The following is a 21,128-nucleotide window of genomic DNA, read 5'->3' as shown; positions in this document are numbered from 1 at the left end:
ATGATGGAGAATTGATATTGGAGGGATAAGAAGGGCCATTTTGGCTTTGGTATGGATGTTGTGATGTGTTGTTAGGTGAGTGCTGATATGATCTCTTTGTGGGATGTTGGTGAGCTGCATTGTTGTTGGGGTTGTGGCATCTCTGATCTTGGCCTTGGTCTTGTTGATTTCCCCACCCAAAGTTTGGGTGGTTCCTCCAACCAGGATTATAAGTCTTGGAGTATGGGTCATGGTTCTGCCTAGGTGAATTTCCAATGTAGTTGGCTTGCTCCTGACTACCCTCTGCTTCTTCATTCACTCCTTCTTGAGTTGCTGCTGAAGTGGTGATTGCTGCTACTTGATTCCTCTCCATCTTCTTGGTGAGGTCAGCCAATTGCTTGGTAATCATCTTGTTTTGAGCTAGCAGCGCATCCACATTGTTCAGCTCCATCACTCCTCTAGTGTTGCCTCTTTCAGAAGCATAGAAGTAGTCATTCTCAGCTACAGTCTCAATGACATCTTTGGCTTCTTCAATAGTCTTCTTCTTGTTCAGAGATCCCCCGGATGAGTGGTCTACTGCCTTCTTTGATTCATAAGACAGACCTTCATAGAAAATGTGCAACTGCACCCATTCATTGAACATATCTGGCGGGCATCTTCTTGTCAAGTCTTTAAATGTCTCCCATGCTTCATATAGAGTCTCACCATCTTGCTGTCTGAAGGTTTGTACCTCAGCTCTCAACCTGTTGATCCGTTGAGGAGGATAGAATCTTGCCAAGAATTTGTTTACCATATCTTTTCAGGTTGTTAAGCTCTCCTTCGGGAAGGATTCTAGCCATTTAGATGCCTTGTCCTTAAGTGAGAAGGGGAATAGAAGTAGTCTGAAGGTGTCAAGATGAACACCATTAGACTTCACAGTGTCACATATCCTCAGGAAGGTGGTTAGGTATTGATTGGGATCTTCTTGCACACTTCCTCCGAATGAACAGTTGTTCTGAACAAGGGTGATGAGCTGTGGCTTTACTTCAAAGTTATTGGCATATATGGTTGGCTTTTGGATGCTACTTCCACAGTTTCCTGGGTTTGGATTGATGTAGGATCCTAGAACTCTTCTCTCTTGTCCAGCATGATGCACTGGGCCTTCTCTACCATGGTTGTGAGCCTCTTCTTCATGATGGTCCTCCATATTCTCATCCATGTCTGGTTCAAAATACTGCTCTTCTTCCTCCGTACTAACTACTCTCTTTCCTCTTGCTTCCCTCCTTAATCTAAGAAAGGTCCTCTCAGGTTCAGAATCAAAGGAAGTTGAGGCCCCGCTTCTACCTTTCATACAACCAACAAAGCAAAAGCAAGAAGGGAGTAGATGTAGAGAGTATTCTTGTTAGAATTGCTGTTAGTGTGAGTGATGTAATATATCAAACAGTTAGTGGGTTAGTGAACTGAATTGTAAACAACTAAGGAAATGGTAGGGGAAAGGGAAGAAAGTGAAATCAAACGAAATGAAAAAATGCTCAATCTAGTTATCTACCAATTTAACCATTGTTGATACAAAATCAATCCCCGGCAACGGTGCCATAAATATGATGCACGGAAACTTGTCTCTCAACAATTTTTCCTCGGCAATTATACCGAATTGTCGTCAAGTAAAAACTCACAATAGAGTGAGGTCGAATCCCACAGGGATTGATTGGTCAAGCAAATTTAATTGGAGGAATGTTCTAGTTGAGCTAAGCATAATTGAGTTGATAGTTACAGAAAAGTAAATGGCGGAAAAGTAAACAACAGAAGATGTAATTGCGAGAGGTAAATAACGGAATGTAAATGACGGAAAGTAAATTGCAGAATCTTAAATGGGGATTTGGGGAAATGAGCATGAAAGTAAAGAACAGAAAGTAAAGAGAATGGGTAAGATCAGAAATGGGGAATTCATTGGGCTTAGGAGATGTTGCATTCTCCAGATCAAGTTCATTTTCATCTCTTCCTCAATCAATGCATTCATTGATCTCCTTGGCAATCTTAAGTGATTGAATTCAAATTCCTTGGTAACTCAATCTCTCAAATCTTGATTAATAGCCAATTCCTTGTTCTAATTGCTCATGAGAAGAGATGAGGTGCGGTCACTGATTATACCACATGTATTTCCAAATCAAAGTATTGGGAGAATTATATGTCACCATATCCGCCCAAACCCCAATTTGGTCCAACATGAGAAAGTATTTCTAGCATGATCTCTTCATTCCTCTTCCAAGGTTCAGAAGAGATCCAAGTATGAATAGTTTCTTTCACAAGACAACTATCCAATTGGATGAAGAATGAAAGCTTTCAAGTAAAATCAAGAGAAAATAAAGAAGAAGAATAATGAAAACTATTATTAATCCATCAAATTACAAAAGAGCTCCCTAACCCAATGAAAGGGGTTTAGTTGTTCATGGCTCTGGGAATGAAAAGCAAAGATGGAGTGTACATTCTGAAGTAAAACTAGAAGTTGCAGAGAAAGTAAAATTATACAGAGAGTAGTCCTCTCAATCCCCCAAAAGCTCCTCTCTAGTTCAAAACTACCCCTATATATATTACTCTTCTGATCTTCTAGTTGGCTCTTCAAGTCTTGGATATGGGCCTTTGGATCTTGAGTTGAAGCAGTTTGGAATCTTCAGTGGGCTCAGCTTTACTTGCAGAGAAAGTGTGAAGTAGGCATGGACTTTGGCTAGGACGTTAGTGGCGTTAACGTTAAGTGAAAATGTGGGTTCGAGAACGTTAGTGACAATCACCTTTTGCACTAACGTTCCTAGCCCAAGATGAGTTATGTTAACTTCAACGTTAGTGGCACTAACGTGACCACTAACGTTGCCTCTTGATCCATCGCCAGCATTATTGGCGTTTACCTTTGCCAATAACGTTGCCCTTTGCCCCTTTTTCCCAACGTTAGAGTCCACGTTAGTGTAGCTAACGTGACTCTTAATGTGGGTATGCCTCAACTTCGAGAGCGTTAGTGACACTTACCTTTGTCACTAACGCTCCCAACACCCTTCTTCCCACATTAGAGTTCACGTTACTTAGGTTAACGTGACTTCTAACGTGGTAGTGATAGCCATCTCCAACGTTAGTGACAAAGGTAAGTGTCACTAACGTTGGCTCATCATTCCTTTCCTCCACGTTAGCTTCCACGTTAATGCAATTAACGTGGCTAATAAAGGCTTAGTCCAACGTTAGTGACAAAGGTAAGTGTCACTAACGTTGGCTCTTTATTGCTTCTCCCACGTTAGAGTTCACGTTAATGTAGTTAACGTGACTCTTAACGTGGCTAAGTGTGCCCCTCTCCCCAACGTTAGTGGCATTCACTTTTACCACTAACGTTGGAGCTTTACTTCTCTTCCACGTTAGCTTCCACATTAACGTAGTTAACGTGGACACTAACGTGGGCTATGATGGCTCACGAAAGCGTTATTGGTGTTCACTTTTCTTATTAACGTTGTAAGCTAGCCTCCTTTCCACGTTAATGGTCACGTTAGTTGGACTAACGTGGCTATTAACGTGGCATCTTCCTTGCTTCCTTTGTCCTGAAATCAAGCAAATAAAGTGCATCAAAGCTAGGTTCTAACCCATGAGATCATGCATCATTCAATTTACCATTCAATTCATGCATAATTCTCATGAAATCATATAAAATTCACAATGTTTGCTTGAATCAAGATGTAAATGATTATTTACCCAAAACTTGCTTATTTCCTAAGAAAGTGCATGAAACTACCCTAAAACCATATAGAAACGGTCAGTGAAACTGGCCAAAATGCCCTGGCATCAGATGTGTATTTAAATTGTAATATTTTAATAATTAAATATGTTAAATCTGAAATAGAAATTTAAAATTTAAATTTTAAATTTTAGTTTTATTTAGTTTGTATTTTAGATGTGTATTTAATTTTAAAAGACACTAAATCTATTCATAATTTTTAGATATGTTTGTTTTATTTTTTTAATTATTGTAATAAAAAACTGAATATTATACAAATTTTAAAAGATACCTAGTTGAATTGTTTTATTATCTCTGAACAGAATCAGTAATCTTTTAGCTGAATTTTTGCTTTAGAATTATGCAAACATGATACACAATCAAAGATGTAATTCAAAATTCAAAGTGTTATAGAGGCATAACAGTATATCACTAAATAATTAGAACAGTCCAATCAAATCAAATGCACGTAATTCTTTAATTTTAAACCCAACAAATCAAAATCAATAAAAAATTATTATCCAAATTATCAACAATATCAATCTCAAAAATTAAAATAACATATTTAAAGTTCACTAACTAAAATTAATTTTAATTTAAAAATCTTAATTTTAAACTAAGTTAAATTTAAAAATTTAGGTCCAATTAAATTTAAACTAAATTCTAACAAAAAAATTAAAATTAAAAAAAATTGAGTATTAAATTATAAATACATACCTTCTACTTAAGTAAACTTAACCATTTAGTTCTTTAATTATCGAATTTGTCTCAGATACACCGCTTTGAGGTGCATCTGAATACAATAAGAGAGGTAATGTAGAAGAAGACATGAAAGATTTCTAAAGATATGGTATTGATATAAGTTGTCCTTGTAACATTTCCACCACTTTTAACATTGATGGTCTTTTTAATGGATCTATTTGAATATACCATAAGCCCACCAATAAAATCTTTTTTTTATAATTTTTTCTTCTTCTTCAAAAGTCAAACTCGTGAAACGAATAAAATCTTCATCTAGATCCTTATAAAACTAATCAGGAAAGTAGGATTCATTACCATGAGATCCTCTAATATCATAATTATCTTTTTTCTCCAATCATTTCAAGAATTAACATTTCATAACTATACACATCTAACCGGGAAGAAATTCCTCCATACGTTTGACTAAATAATTCTCGTGCAATATAACCTGGAGTCCCTCTTATGCTAAATATTAACCACTATTTTCATCATTTTTGCATATTTTAGCTAATCCAAAATCTGTAATTTTTGGACAAAAATTTTCATCAAGAAGCATATTTTGAGGTTTGATATCAAGATGCAAAATTCTTGTATTTCATCTTTCATATAAGTAGTCTAATCTTTGAGAAATGCTAATTACAATATGATATAATTCATTCCAATCTAAAATAGAAAAGAGAAAAATGAGAGAGGAACGTCCCTGTTTATATTTATATCTATCGAAAGAGCCATTGCACATGAATTCATAAATAAGAGCCTGTTTATTCATTTCGTAACAAAATCCCAAAAGTAAAATAATGTTCACATGAGATGTTTTGCTGATAATAACAACATCGTTTACGAATTCTTCCACACTTCCTTTTGATGACCATAATATCTTCACTGCCACTTGATGACCATCATTTAAACTTGCTTTATATTACCATATCCTCCTTGTCCCAATTTCTCACCAAATAAGTTTGTTATCTATTTTACTTCTACATAAGTATATCTTACTGGTGCTATATTACCATAACTTTTTATCAATATATCAACTTGCTGATCAGTAGAAGTTTTTTTTGTAATAAATGTCTCTTATAATAGTAAACAATCACAACAAAGATTATTACAATAACATCAACACCAGCATTTGGTGATCTTTTTCCTTCTTCTCTACTGAGGTATCTCCAGGTTGTTCTAGCGGCCTGTTTGGCTTGTCCTCAGTCTCCTTATCACTTGTAGTGACCATCTTGCAATCTTCCCATCTTACTTTCTTTGTTTCACCTCTCGAATTTTTCTCTGTGTCACTTGGGAATCCATCTGTAGGTTTGGGAATATGCTCAGAGAGATACCCCACTTGATATTCCAACCTCTTGATGGTGTCTCCCTCGTTCTTAAAATTGGCTCGCACTTCCTCCTTGAACATCTTGTTGTCTTGAATCTCTTTGCATATGCCTTTAAGTAGGTTTTCAATCTTTGAGAGTCTATCATCAGATGATGGTGGGTTGGGGTTGGATGGATGAGAAAGGTTAGTTTGGCCTTGGTAGAAGTGTTGAGAGGGGTGGTTATGTGGGTGCTGATATGGTCTAGGTGTGGCATGTTGGTGAGTTAAGTTGTTGGAATTTGGACGTCTATGATCTAGGCCTTGGTCTTGTTGATTTTCCCAGCCAAAGTTTGGGTGGTTCCTCCATCCATGGTTGTAGGTTTTGGAGTATAGATCATGGTTTTACCTAGGTGAATTCTCAATGTAGTTGGCTTGCTCCTGACTACCCTATGCTTCTTTATTCACTTCTTCTTGGGTCGTTGATGAGGTGGTGATTGCTGCTACTTGGTTCCTCTCCATCTTCTTGGTGAGGTCAACCAACTGTTTGGTTATGAGCTTGTTTTGGGCCAACAGTGCATCCACATTGTTTAGCTCCATCACTCCTCTAGTGTTCCCTCTTTCGGAGGCATAGAAGTAGTAATTCTCTGCTACAATTTCAATGACATCTATGGCCTCCTCAATGGTCTTCTTCTTGTTCAGAGATCCCTCGGATGAGTGGTCTACTACCTTCTTTGATTCATAAGAAATGCCTTCATAGAAAATGTGTAGCTGCACCCATTCATTGAACATATCTGGTGGACACCTCCTTGTTAGGTCCTTAAACCTCTCCCATGCTTCATATAGAGTCTCACCATTCTGTTGCTTGAATATTTGCACCTCAGCTCTCAGCCTGTTAATCCGTTGAGGAGGATAGAATCTTGCCAAGAATTTGTTCACCACATCTTCCCAGGTTGTCAAACTCTCCTTCGGAAAAGACTCCAGCCATTTAGATGTCTTGTCCTTGAGTGAGAATGGGAACAGAAGTAGTCTATAGGTGTCAGGATGAACACCATTAGACTTCACAGTATCGCATATCCTCAGAAATGTGGTTAGGTGATGATTGGGGTCTTCTTGGACACCTCTTCCGAATGAACAATTATTCTGAACAAGAGTGATGAGTTGTGGCTTTAGTTCAAAGTTGTTGGCATGTATGGTTGGCTTTTGGATGCTACTTCCGTAGTTTCCTGGGTTTGGGTTGATGTAAGAACCCAGAACTCTTCTCTCTTGCCCAGCATGATTTGCTAGACCTTCTCTACCATGGTTGTGAGCCTCTTCTTCATGATGGTTCTCCATATTCTCCTCCATGTTTGGTTCAAAGTACTCTTCCTCTTCCTCAGCACCAACTACTCTCTTTCCTCTTGCTTTCCTCCTTAATCTAAGGAAGGTCCTCTCTAGTTCAGAATCAAAGGAAGTTGAAGCCCCGCTTCTCCTCCCTGTCATACAACCAACAAGGTACAAGCAAGGAAATAGATCCAGAAACTATTCTAAAAAAATGCTGTTAGTGTGAGTGATGCAATATATCAAACAGTTAGTGGGTGAGTGAAACAGAGTGTAAACAACTGAAATAAAGGGGTTAAAGGGATGGGAATACAAAACAACTGAAACCGAAAGTAAAGTGCTCAAACAGAAATTTAAATCAATAGAATAACAAACGCTCAATCTAGTGATCCTCCAACTTAATCATTGTTGATACAAAATCAATCCCCGGCAACGGCGCCATGAACTTGATACGCACGGAAACTTGTCTCTCAACAATTTTCCTTCGGCAAGTGTACCGAATTTGTTGTCAAGTAAAAACTCACAATAGAGTGAGGTCGAATCCCACAGAGATTGAATGATCAAGCAACTTTAATTAGAGGAATGTTCTAGTTGAGCGAACCAGAAATTGATTTGAGATTTGCAGAAAAGTAAATGGCGGGAAAGTAAATAGCAGAAAAAGTAAATGCCAGAAATAAAGAGCTGAATGTAAATGGCGGAAAGTAAATTGCAGAATCTTAAATGGAATGGGGTAATTTCTCATAAAAGTAAATGGCAGAAATTAAAGAGAATGGGTAAGATCAGAAATGGGAGTTCATTGGGCTCAGGAGATGTTGCATTCTCCGGATCAAGTTCATTTTCATCTCTTCCTCAATCAATGCATTCATTGATCTCCTTGGCAATCTTAAGTGATCGAATTCCAATTTTTTGGTAATTCAATCTCTCAAATCTTGATCAATAGCCAATTTCTTGGTCAATTGCTCATGAGAAGAAATGAAGTATGGTCACTGATTATACCACATGCATTTCCCAAATCAGGTGTTGGTGGGATTATAGTCACGTATCCATCCAAACCCAATTTGGTACAGCATGAGAAAGCATTTCTAGCATGATCTCTTCATTCCTCTTTCAAGGTTCAGAAGAGATCCAAGTATGAATAGCTTCTTTTCCAAGATAACTACCCAATTGGATGAAGATCGAAAGCTTTCAACTAAAATCAAGAGAAAAGATAGAAGAAGGAGAATGAAAACTAATATTGATCCATCAAATTACAACAGAGCTCCCTAACCCAATGAAAGGGGTTTAGTTGTTCATAGCTCTGGAAGATGAAAACAAAGATGGAGAATACATCATGAAAGTAAAACTAGAAGTGCAGAGAAAGTAAAATACAGAGAGTAGTTCTATGCCAAAGGCTCCCTAAAGTTTCCAACTCCAAACTAATTCAAAGCTATTCCTATATATACTACTCTTCTCATCTTCTAGTTGGCTCTTCAAGTCTTGGGTATGGGCCTCTGAATCTTGAGTTTGAAGCAGTTATCCTTTTCATTGGGCTTAACTTTGCTTGCAGAGAGAAAAGGTGAAGTAGGCAGGGACTTTGACTCAAGACGTTAGTGGTGTCAACGCTAAGTGAAAGTGTGGGTTCGAGAACGTTAGTGACAATCTCCTTTTTCACTAACGCTCCTAACCCAAATATGATCACGTTGACTTCAACGTTAGTGGCACTAACGTGACCACTAACTTTGCCTCTTGGTCCTTCGCACACGTTATTGGGACTTACCTTTCCCAATAACGTGGAGAGTCCTCCCTTGACCCTAGGTTAGCGTCCATGTTAACTAGGTTAACGTGGCATCTAACGTAGTAATGCCAATCCTTCGAGAACGTTAGTGACACTTACCTTTGTCACTAACGTTCCAATGTGCCCCTATTTTCCATGTTAGAGTCCACGTTAACTAAGTTAACGTGGCTTCCAACGTAGTCATGCTAGCCATCTCTAACGTTAGTGACAAAGGTGAGTGTCACTAACGTTGGCTCATCATCTCTTTATCCACGTTAGCTTCCACGTTAACTAAGTTAACGTGGGAGTTAACGTAGCTCATGGTGGCTCTTAGTGGTTCACCCCAACGTTAGTGACAAAGGTAAGTGTCACTAACGTTGGCTCCATTTTCTTTCTTCCACGTTAGAGTTCATGTTAACTTAGTTAACGTGACTCTTAACGTGGGTTATGATGTCTTCGAGGGCGTTATTGGTGATTACTTTTCTCATTAACGTTGCAAGCTAGCTCCCATTCCACGTTAGTGGTCACGTTAGTTAGACTAACGTGGCTGCTAACGTGGTTCTTCCTTGCTTCCTTTGTCCTGAAATCAAGCAATAAAGTGCATCAAAGTTCTAATCCAAATCATGAGACATGCATCCTCTAATTTGTCATATAATTCAGGTAAAATTCTCATGAAATCATGTAAAGTGCACAATGTATGCTTGAATCAAGATGTAAGTGAATATCTACCCAAAACTAGCTTATTTTCTAAGAAAATGCATGAAACTACCTTAAAAACAGTAAAGAAAAGGTCAGTGAAACTGGCCAAAATGCCCTGGCATCGGAATTTGGACTCCAGTTTGGGCCATCAAATCCCAGGCAAAGTATGAACTATTATATATTGTTGGAAAGCCCAGGATGTCTACTTTCTAACGCAATTAAGAGCGCACCAATTGGGATTTTGTAGCTCCAGAAAATCTACTTCGAGTGCAGGGAGGTCAGAATCCAACAGCATCTTCAGTCCATTTTCAGCCTCTGAATCAGATTTTTGCTCAGGTCCCTCAATTTTAGCCAGAAAACATCTGAAATCATAGAAAAACACAGAAACTCATAGTAAAGTCCAGAAATGTGATTTTTGAATAAAAACTAATAAAAATATAATAAAAAGTGATTAAATCATACTAAAAATTATGTAAAAACAATGCCAAAAAGGGTATAAATTATCCGCTCATCACAACACCAAACTTAAATTGTTGCTTGTCCCCAAGCAACTAAAAATAAAATAGGATAAAAAGAAGAGAAAATACAATGAATTCTAAATATCAATGAAGCTCATTTCTAATTAGATGAGCGGGGCTAGTGGCTTTCTGCTTCTGAACAGTTTTGGCATCTCACTTTATCCTTTGAAGTTCAAAATGATTGGCATCTATAGGAACTCAGAATTCAGATAGTGTTATTAATTCTCCTAGTTCAGTATGTTGATTCTTGAACACAGCTACTTTATGAGTCTTGGCTGTGACCCTAAGCATTTTGTTTTCCAGTATTACCACCGGATACATAAATGCCACAAACACATAACTGGGTGAACCTTTTCAGAATGTGACTCAGCACATGACTGGGTGAACCTTTTCAGATTGTGACTCAGCTTTGCTAAAGTCCCAAGTTAGAGGTGCACAGAGATCTTAAGCACACTCTTTTTGCTTTGGACCACGACTTTAACCGCTCAGTCTTAAGCTTTCACTTGACACCTTCACGCCACAAGCACATGGTTAGGGACAGCTTGGTTTAGCTGCTTAGGCCAGGATTTTATTCCTTTGGGCCCTCCTATCCATTAATGCTCAAAGCCTTGGATCCTTTCTATTTTACCCTTGCTTTTTGGTTTAAAGGGCTATTGGCTTTTTCTGCTTGCTTTTTCTTTTTCTTTTTTTTCTCTTTTTTTCGCTAATTTTTTTCTGCAAGCTTTTCACTGCTTTTTCTTGCTTCAAGAATCAATTTTATGATTTTTCAGATTATCAGCAACATTTCTCCTTTTTCATTATTCTTTCAAGAGCCAACAATTTTAACATTCATAAACAACAATATCAAAAATATGCACTGTTCAAGCATTCATTCAGAAAACAAAAAGTATTGCCACCACATCAAAATAATTAGATTATTTTCAAGATGTAATTCGAAATTCATGCACTTCTTTTTCTTTTTCAGAAAACATTTTTCATTTAAGAAAGGTGAAGGATTTATAGGACATTCATAGCTTTAAGACATAGACACTAGACACTAATGATCATGTAATAAAGACACAAACATAGATAAAACATAAAGCATATAAATCGAAAAACAGAAAAATAAGAACAAGGAAATTAAAGAATGGGTCCACCATAGTGATGGCGGCTAGTTCTTCCTCTTGAAGATCTTATCGAGTGCTTGAGCTCCTCAATGTCTCTTCCTTGCCTTTGTTGCTCCTCCCTCATGTCTCTTTGGATTGCTCCATCCTTTTCTTAGTGATGGGTTTGTCCTCTTTAATGAGTATGTCTTCCTCTATGACAATTCCAGCTAAATTGCATATGGTGCAAATGAGTGAGGGAAGGCTAACCTTGCCAAAATGGAGGGCTTGTCCGCCAGCTTGTAGAGTTCTAGGGATATGATCTCATGAACTTCTACTTCCTCTCCAATCATGATACTATGGATCATGATAGCCCGGTCTATTGTAACTTCAGAATGGTTGCTAGTAGGAATGATAGAGCATTGGATGAACCCCAACTATCCCCTAGCCACGGGTTTGAGGTCAAGCCTTCTTAGTTGAACCGGCTTGCCTCTTGAGTCTCTCTTCCATTGAGCACCTTCCACACAAATGTCCCTAAGGACTTGGTCCAACCTTTGATCAAAGTTAACCCTTCTAGTGAAAGGGTGAGGATCTCCTTGCATTGTTGGCAAGTTGAATGCCAATCTCACATTTTCCAAACTGAAGTCTAAGTAATTCCCCCGAACCATTGTGAGCCAATTCTTTGGGTTCGGGTTCATACTTTGGTTATGGTTCCTAGTGATCCATGCATTAGCATAGAACTCTTGAACCATTAAGATTCTGACTTGTTGAATAGGGTTGGTGAGAGTTTTCCAACCTCTTCTTTGAATTTCATGTCAGATCTTCGGATATTCACTGTTTTTGAGCTTGAAGGGGACATCGGGGATCACCTTTTTCTTGGCCAAAACTTCATAAAAGTGGTCTTGATGTACTTTTGAGATGAATCTTTCCATCTCTCATGACTCGGATGTGGAAGCAATTGCCTTTCCTTTCCTCATTCTAGAGGTTTTTCCGGCCTTAGGTGCCATTAATGGTTATGGAAAAACAAAAGAGCTTAGCTTTTCCCACACCAAACTTAAAAGGTTTGCTCGTCCTCGAGCAAAAGAAGAAAGAAATGAGTAGAAGAAGAAGAAATGGAGGAGATAGAGGTGAGGAGAGGGTTCGGCCAAGGGGGGTGTATTGTGTATGATGTGTGAAATGAAAGGTGGTAAGGAGGGGTATTTATAGGGTAAGAGAGAGAGGGAATTTGGTTGTGAAGGGGTGGGTTTGGGAGGGAAATGGTTTGAATTTGAATGGTGAGGTATGTGGGGATGGATAGATGTGAGTGGTGAAGAGATTATGGAGAAGAGGGTAAGATTTGATAGGTGAAGGGTATTTGGGGAAGAGTTATGGAAAGGTGTGAAGAGGAGAGAAGAAGAGGTGGGGTAGGTGGGGATCCTATGGTGTCCACAGATCCTGAGGTGTCAAGAAATTCTGCTTCCTGCACCATTCTGGCGTTCAAATGCCCACTGTATGCCAATCCTGGCGTTTAACACCAGCTCTGCTACCTTTCCTGGCGTTAAACGCCAGCTCTGCTACCTTTCCTAGTGTTAAACACCAGTCTACTGCCCATTTCTGGAGTTTAACGCCAGCCAGATGCCAGACAGCCCTTTCTGGCGTTAAATGCCCATTCTGCTATCCTTACTGGCGTTTAAATGCCAGTAAACCTGTCCTCCAGGGTGTGCTATTTTTGATGTTGTTTTTGATTCTGTTTTTTATTTTTCAGTTGTTTTTATGACTTCAGATGATCATCATCCTAAGGAAACATAAAATAACAATGGAAAATAAATAAATATAATTAAATAACATTGGGTTGCCTCCCAATAAGAGCTTCTTTAATGTCAATAGCTTGACAGTGAAGCTCTTAGAGAGCTTCACAGAGACTCAGAGCTTAGTGGTGGCCTCCCAACACCAAACTTAGAAGTTGAGTGTGGGAGCTCTATTTGACTCTATGTTGAGAGAAGCTTTTCATGCTTCCTCTCCATGGTTACAGAAGAAAATCCTTGATCCTTAAACACAAGGTAGTCCTCATTCAATTGAAGGACTAACTCTCCTCTGTCCACATCAATCACAGCTCTTGCTATGGCTAGGCAGGGTCTTCCAAGGATGATGGATTCATCCTCATCCTTCCCAGTGTCTAGGATTATGAAGTCAGTAGGGATGTATGATGTGTGGAAAATGATCCAACACAAAACTCACCGGCAAGTGTACCGGGTCGCATCAAGTAATAATAACTCACATGAGTGAGGTCGATCCCACAGGGATTGAAGGATTGAGCAATTTTAGTTTAGTGGTTGATTTAGTCAAGCGAACAAGAGTTGATTTGAGTGATTTGTATTTGACAGAAGCTAAATTACATGAATTGTAAAAGGAGAGGGGTAATTGACTGTAAATTAAAGGACAAAGAAAGTAAAGAAGCTGAATCTTAAAGTGTAAGCAATGTAAATTGCAGAAACTTAAATTGCAAGAAATGCAAATGACTGAAGCTTAAAGTGCAAGGAATGTAAATTGCTTGAATTATAAAAGGAATTGGGAATTGGGATTGCAGAAATTTAAACAGGGAAAAGTAAATTGCAACAAGCAAGAAAGTAAAAGATGAATTGAATTGAAGTAGATCTCAAACAAAAAGGTGAATTAGCTTGAAGAAGCATTCAACAGAAGAATTAAAAGGAAATTTCAGATGTTAGGGGTCAAGAGACTAGAAAACTAAGTCTAGATCTCACTACCTTCCTTGATCCAATTCAGAAAGCAATTGCAACAAATTAAAATTCAAAACAGTAGAGAAACTTGAATTCAAATCACTAAATCTGAATTATGCAGAGAATGAAACAAAGTGATCTCAAGGTGAGATTGAGACAGAATTTCCTCAATTCTCCACACCTAAGACTCAAACAAGCTTTGCAGAAAAGAAAATAGAAAACCCATAGGAGAGGAGCACTCAATTCCCCTCCCAATTCTACAGGATCTGAATAAAAGCTCTCCTAATTACAATTCAAAATTCTAATAGAGGTTAAAAATTCAAAAATAAAAGTTGACGTCCTATTCTAAATCAAACTAACTTCTATTTATACATTTCCTTCTGTTGATCATTAAGCCTTGAATTTGGGCCTTGGCCTTGATGGAATTGGATTGAAGATAGCCTCAGTTGATTGGTCTTGGACTTGAGAAGAAATCCATTTGTAATTTGGACTTTGGAGCCTTTAAGTTTGAGTTAACGTTTCAGGCAAACTTTAACTCAAACGTTTGCGTGTTACAAATTATGCAGAACAGTGCTTTTCTATCACTCACATTTGAGTTCATGTTTGAGGTCAAACGTGAGCTCAAACGTGCTCCCTCCATGAACATTTTGAAGCCAACATTTGACCTCAAGTTTGAGGCAAACGTTGGCGTGAACGTTGGCCTCCCCTGGTGTAGTAACTGTGCCAACGTTTGACCTCAAGTTTAAGGCAAACGTTGGCGTGAACGTTGGCTCCTCCAGGGCTTGTTGTTGAGCCAACGTTTGACCTCAAGTTTGAGGCAAACATTGGCGTGAATGTTGGCCTCCCCTGGGTAGTAATTGTGCCAACGTTTGACCTCAAGTTTGAGGCAAACGTTGGCGTGAATGTTGGCTCCTCCAGGGTTAGTTTTTGAACCAACATTTGACCTCAAGTTTGAGGCAAACGTTGGTGCAAACTTTGGCATCTCCTGGGTTCTTTCTTAAGCCAACGTTTGACCTCAAGTTTGAGGCAAACGTTGGCACAAACTTGAGCTTTCCCCAGGGTGGTTTTGCTGCCTCCTGCCATCCCCTTTCTTCAACCTTCCTCCAAGCCTTTTGGTCACCTGTCATCAATCAACAAGTGCATCAAAGCTATGCTAAAATCATGAGACTTATTATCATCCTTAACATATAAGCATTTATAGCACAAAACCTCATGAAAATGCATCAATTTACTCATGGTTAACTGAATCCAAATACACATGAATTTCCACCCAAATGGCTTACTTGTAACTCAAGAAAGTGTATAAAACCTATTAAAAACAAAGAAAAAAGACTAGTAAAACTAGGCTAAGATGCCTTGGCATCACAACACCAAACTTAAATCTTGCTTGTTCCCTAACAGGCATCAAACATAAGAGAGAATGACATGAAACAGAGAAGTGTGCATATCCTTATTGAGCATATAGTTGAATTCAGTTGATGGGATTTTTATCCAGACAATGGTGGTTCATTTATTGTTTGCTGTTACATAAGAGATGTTTCCTCAAAGATTCACTAAGTTTGCTGCTATAAGGCTTTACTTTGGCTTGTTCCCTTGCTAACTTTTCCTTCTTTGTTTTGCTCAGAGAGCTTGTTATTCTTTGAAGGCTTGGTGGCAAATGTTGCAGCAGCCTTTGGCTTAAGTTTGCTCAACATTCCTTCACCACAGACACATGGCTCACCCTTTTCTTCCTAGGATCATTGATGCCCAGCCTCTCTTTGGATAACTAAGTGTTTTGTAGCTAGGTTGCTCTTTATTGTGGACTTTCAGTTGGCAATCCCAAATCAGTTGATCTAAGCGGCCAAGTTTTGAAATACTCCTCAGAACTTACTTGTCCAAGCATATCCTAATACAAAAACACCACAGGCATGTGTCCTAGGGTCCAAGCTATTGGTGCCTAGCCTTATTGTTTATTTTCTTTGCCACTTTTGGCTTTTTCTCTTCCTTTTTCTTTTTGTTATTTCCTTCTCAAGGGATCTTTTAATGATACAAGCCTTTATAACAACAAACTAGTTTCTTCTTCAAAGAACATATCATTATGCAGCATTTATTTTATGAACCAGACATTAATTCAATAAATACCACCACTAACTTTCATTCTTTCTTATGCAACATTGGATATTTATTTCCTGATTCAAACATTTCTCTTTTATTGAATTAAAAAGGCACAGGGGACCAAGCATGCATTTAGTCAAGTGATAGTGAATAAACACAAGAACACACATAGGCTAGCCTACTTATTTCAAAGTTAAACAGACAGGATATAAAAACTATTAAAATAAAAAGACTATCAACTAAACAAGCATGCTCTTTCTTTATTGAATGTGATAAGATAAGAGCAATTCCACCTTTCATTTGTCTTTCTTTTTCTTCTCACTTGCTTGTTCACTAGTTTTTCCCTTGTTTTTGCTTTTTAGCTTTTGCCAGAATCCATCTTTCTTCATTGTCTCTTTTACTCTGTCTTCAAGGAGCAGTGCTTTGTCTACTTCTCTTTCACTCCTTCCCTTGAAGTATTCATCATAAGTTGGAAATGCTGGATCCATATTGTATAGATGTTCCGTAATGTAGCTCAACTTTATTTGGCTATTTATGTTATAGTCAGCTTGAACTCCATACCTTGCATCTTGAAGGGTTGTGAATTTTTTGAAAGCTCTCATGTTCTCAGATTGCAGTTGGGTTAACTGGTTAAATGATTCATGAAATTGGAAGGCTTGTTCCTGTTGCATCACTAAGGATCTTGACCCATAATCCCTTTGTTGACTCATCATCCTCAACTGAAGCTCCTCTTGTCTTTGTTGAGACCTCATATACTGTGAATGAAATTCTTCCTGCTTCTCTTGAATCCCCATGTATTGTTGTGACAACCTCTTAATTGCCTCTTGCATCTGAACTATGTCCATGTTGTTCTGTGGTTGGAATTGTTGCTGTTCCTCTTGTTCTCCTTGTGGTTCTTCTTGTGGTTCTTCTCTTCTTCTCCCTTTTTCTGGCCTTCGACCCTGTTGTGCCTCTGTGACAATCATCATCCTCTCGAATGTCACAAGTAGGCCTGGATTCAACCATGTTGGTTTTGCATCCTCCATTGGCACTTTAGCCTTCCTGCATAGCCGCATAATGGTACTTGGGTAGTCTAGCCAAGCTTTAGATGAACTCTTCTCTACAATCCTTTGAATATCACTTGCAATGAGCTCGTGAACCTTCACTTCTCCTCCGATTATTATACAATATAACATGATAGCTCTTTTTTTTATGACCTCTGAAGTGTTCACTGTGCCTAAGATCGATCTCTTTATTAGCTCATACCACCCTTTTGCTTCAGGGGTGAGCTCTCCTCTTCTCAAGTATTTGTACTTGTTGTCAGCATCTTTTACCCACTCCGTGTTCACCACACAGATTTCACTAGCAATTTCATCATAATTAGGGTCTTCATTTATTCTTTGGTGGTACCCTGGCTCATAAAAATGGACTGTTTTTAGTCCTAAGACTTTCATGATATTCTTTGAACTAAAATCCACTTCCGTTCACCGTACATAACTCTTGTAAGTTGGGGCTTCATTCACGTCAAGCCTTGGGGTATTAGCATAAAATTCCCTTGTAATGTTTGCATTGATCCTAGTGATTGGTGAGGTGAGCTCTTCCCATCTCCTCTTTTTAATCTTGGCTTTCATTTCCTGGCATCCTTCATCCGGTAATAAAAGTGGGACTTCCGAATATATATGTCTACCATTCATCCATTCCATTTACAATTGATGGTACCATAATTTGAACTTCTATTGATCATATTCAGGTTCACTTTCTTCAACCATGGGTTCCTTTCCTCTTCTTCGTTTGGTCCTTGAAGAAGAAGCCATGCTCCTTTGATTGGTTGATATTGTTGAGGTTACGGGTGTGTGGAGAAGATTGGATATTTTTGTGTGCTCTTGGAGGAGAAGTGTTTGAGGCTAAGGTAGTATGGTAGATGATGATGAACCAAGGTGTTAGGATTTTGGTAATGAAGAACACAAGGTTTGAATGGTTGGAATCCAAGATGTGTGCAGTTTCTTCGTTCATGTGCATGGCTTAAGGGAGGCTTTTTATAGTCACTTTAATGAGGGATGGATGGTTAGGATTCATTTGGACAATTTGCAAATCAAGGGAGTGCATGCAAAGTTGAATAAGGACAAAGTTTTGCCTCTTCATGAAGTGTATCTCTTCGGCCATCAAGCTGCTTTCCCAGGGTTGTGCAGATTCTCCCTTCAAGCCATGTGATCCATTTTTGTCCTCATGATAGATTGCCTTTCTTTGTCTTGTCCCCTCCATTGAATAGTTCTCTGACTACCTAATAATCACAACAAAACAAGCATTATCAAATTGCAACAAGAGAACCTTTCATATCTAAAACTATAGATTGAATATCATTCCTTATGCTTATTTAACCGTGGCTTTCTTTTGTACATTTTTGGAAAACACCAAACTTAATGTTTGGTTCTATAGTCCAAAATGATACTTACTCCAACTATTGCCTTTTTAAAATTTCAATGCCACTTTCGGTTACTCTGACTACCTAACAATCACAACAAGACAAGCATTATCAAACGGCAACAAGAGAGCCTTTCATATCTAGAACTATAGATTGACTATCATTCCTTATGCTTATTTAACCGTGACTTCCTTTTGTATATTTTTGGAGGACACCAAACTTAATGTTTGGTCGTATAGTCCAAAATGATGCTTCCTCCAACTATTGCCTTTAAAATTTCAATGTCACTTTTGGTTAAATCTTCATGAGAAGTACTTTATTTTATTTTAAAAAAAATTATTATATATATTGTTGTACTTTCATGAGATTCAAAACTCAAAAGATTCTTGACTTTCATGGCTTGTTCTTGCAATATGTACCAAATCAGGCTGAATGATTGATTACACAGCCCAAGGAACATATGTCATGGTGTGCTTGTGGGCACACCAAACTTAGAATTCGATCATATGCCCTCTAATGCAATGAACAGTTGCCAATTTTGTCTAGAAAGAATTGAATTCAAGTTAGTGCAACAATTATTATTCATATTGAATTATTAAAGACAAGAAAATTAAATCATGGGTTGCCTCCCATGGAGCGCTCGTTTATTGTCACTAGCTTGACATTGAGCCCCCATTAGGGTGGTTGATGACTGTAGTGTCTCAGCTTGTCTCCCCTCACTGTGAGCTTCCTTTTTGTTCCTTGGTGCTCAATTTCAGCATGCTCAAGTGAGAGTATTTTGTAAACTGTGTAGTAGTCATTGGCTTGTTGGCTTGTTCCTAACTGTTGATAGATCAACTGTACATCATCACCCTTGGAGAACCCCTCAGTTGGGATCTTCTTGTTCTTCCACCCCTTTTGAGTCTTTTTCTTGCTTTTCTTTCTTCTTTTTGTTGATCCTTCTTCTTTGACAGTGGACTTTGTTTTGGGCTTCTCCTTCTTAGTGGTCAACGCTTCAATTTCTTTTTGAGTTCCTTCATCACTCTGCATTGTCTCATTCCCTTTTCTTCTTGCTGTGTTGTCTGTTTCTTGCTTTGGAAGGTGACTACTGGTTGTCTTGTTGATTCCTTCCTTCCATTGCAAGTCTTCCTTGTCAATTTCCATGCAATTCTTCTTTTCATTAATGGTTTGTGTTTCCGGAAATAAATTCAGAGTGATGCTTTCATCATGCATTCTGAGGGTTAGCTTTTCTTGCTCCACATCTATAATGGCCCTAGCAGTGGCCAAGAATGGTCTTCCAAGTATGACGGAATCACCTTCATCCGCATCTGAGTCTAAGAACACAAAGTCTACAGGGAATATGAATTTGTCCACCTTAACTAGAAGGTTTTCAATCACACCCCTAGGACAGGTTATTGACTTGTCTACTAATTCTAGAGACATTTGTATTGGCTTTACTTCCTCTATGCACAGTTTTCTCACCAGTGATGAGGGCATCGGATTGATACTAGCCCCTAAGTCACACATTGCCTTGTTGATGATCATACTGCCCATGGTACAAGGTAGAAGGAAACTTCCAGGATCTTCAAGTTTGGGTGGAAGCCCTTTCTGAATTAATGCCCTGCATTCTTCAGTGAGCAGTATAGTTTCTTTCTCGTGCCAACTTCTCTTCTTGTTAATAAGCTCCTTCAAAAATTTCACATATAGAGGCATCTTCTCTAATACCTCAGCCAAGGGAATGTTGATCTCCAATTTCTTAAAAGTCTCAAGGAACTTATGAAAGTGTTGATCCTTTGCTTCTTTGTTGAATCTTTGGGGATATGGCAGTGGAGGTGTAAAGCTCTTCTCTACTTGCTGCTGTCCTTGGGTTTGTTCCTCCTTTTCTCCCCTTGAATTGTGTGGCTGGCTGTCCTTCTCTTTGAGCTTCTCTGGGACATTTTTGCTTGTTGTCATGTCCTTGTTGCTGGCTCCCTCTTTCTCTGTTGGCTCTTTTTTGCTTTCCTTAGGCTTCTTGGTTGCTTCTTTGTTGCCCACCAATGTCTTTCCACTCCTCAGTTGTATAGCTTTGAACTTTTATTTTGGATTAGGAATGGTGTCGCTTGGTAATGAGCTTGATGGTCTCTCAATAGCAATTTGCTTGGAAAGCTATCCAATCTGCCTCTCCATATTCTTCATGGATGCTTCCTGGTTCTTTGTTGTCATCTCTTGGTGCTTCATCATTTTCTCCATTAAGAGCTCCAAGTTGGTAATCCTCTGAGAGTCTTGTGAGATTGGTTGGTTATGAGATGTTGAGGGTTGATGGTAAGTATTTTGATTGGGGGCTTGGTTATTGGACGGATGATGGTTAGAGTTGGGGTAAGTGTTTTGTGATTTTCTGTATGTATTTTAGTTATTATTCTACTGGTTGTTGTGGTTTGTGTTTTTCCAACAGTTTTGGTTTGAATTCCTTTGCCATGGCTGTTGAGTCTGAGTGTGATTGTCTCCCCATTTAAGGTTCGGATGGTTCTTCTAGGAGGGGTTGTAAGTGTCACCATAGACCTCATTGTGTCCAGAGCCTTGATTGTGCATGTAGTTCACTTGCTCTTGCTGTTGATCTTCACAAACTTCTTCACCTTGTCCCCATGTGGTTGATGGCTGACTTGTATTTACTACTGCAACTTGGAGGCTATCAATCCTCTTGGCCATTTGCTCAAATTATTACTGAATTTGCTACTGCATCATTTTGTTTTGTGCTAGGATTGAGTCCACTCCTTCCAACTCCATCACTCCTTTCCTTTGTGATGGTTGGCGTTGCCTTTGGTGAGCAAAGAAATAT

The 21,128-nt window shown here is 38.6% G+C and overlaps 1 protein-coding gene across 1 annotated transcript; it reads right to left on the bottom strand.

Moving 5' to 3' along the window:
- On the bottom strand, positions 18,137-20,026 carry LOC107636668. Its single transcript, XM_016340162.1, has 2 exons — positions 19,286-20,026; positions 18,137-18,193 (listed from the first exon to the last, which is right to left on the bottom strand). Exons 1-2 carry the CDS (start codon positions 20,024-20,026, stop codon positions 18,137-18,139), a joined length of 798 nt encoding a protein of 265 aa, XP_016195648.1.

Source organism: Arachis ipaensis, chromosome B04 (genome assembly GCF_000816755.2).
Source record: "Arachis ipaensis cultivar K30076 chromosome B04, Araip1.1, whole genome shotgun sequence".
NCBI lineage: Eukaryota > Viridiplantae > Streptophyta > Magnoliopsida > Fabales > Fabaceae > Arachis > Arachis ipaensis.
This window is presented reverse-complemented; position numbering and strand designations above follow the sequence as displayed.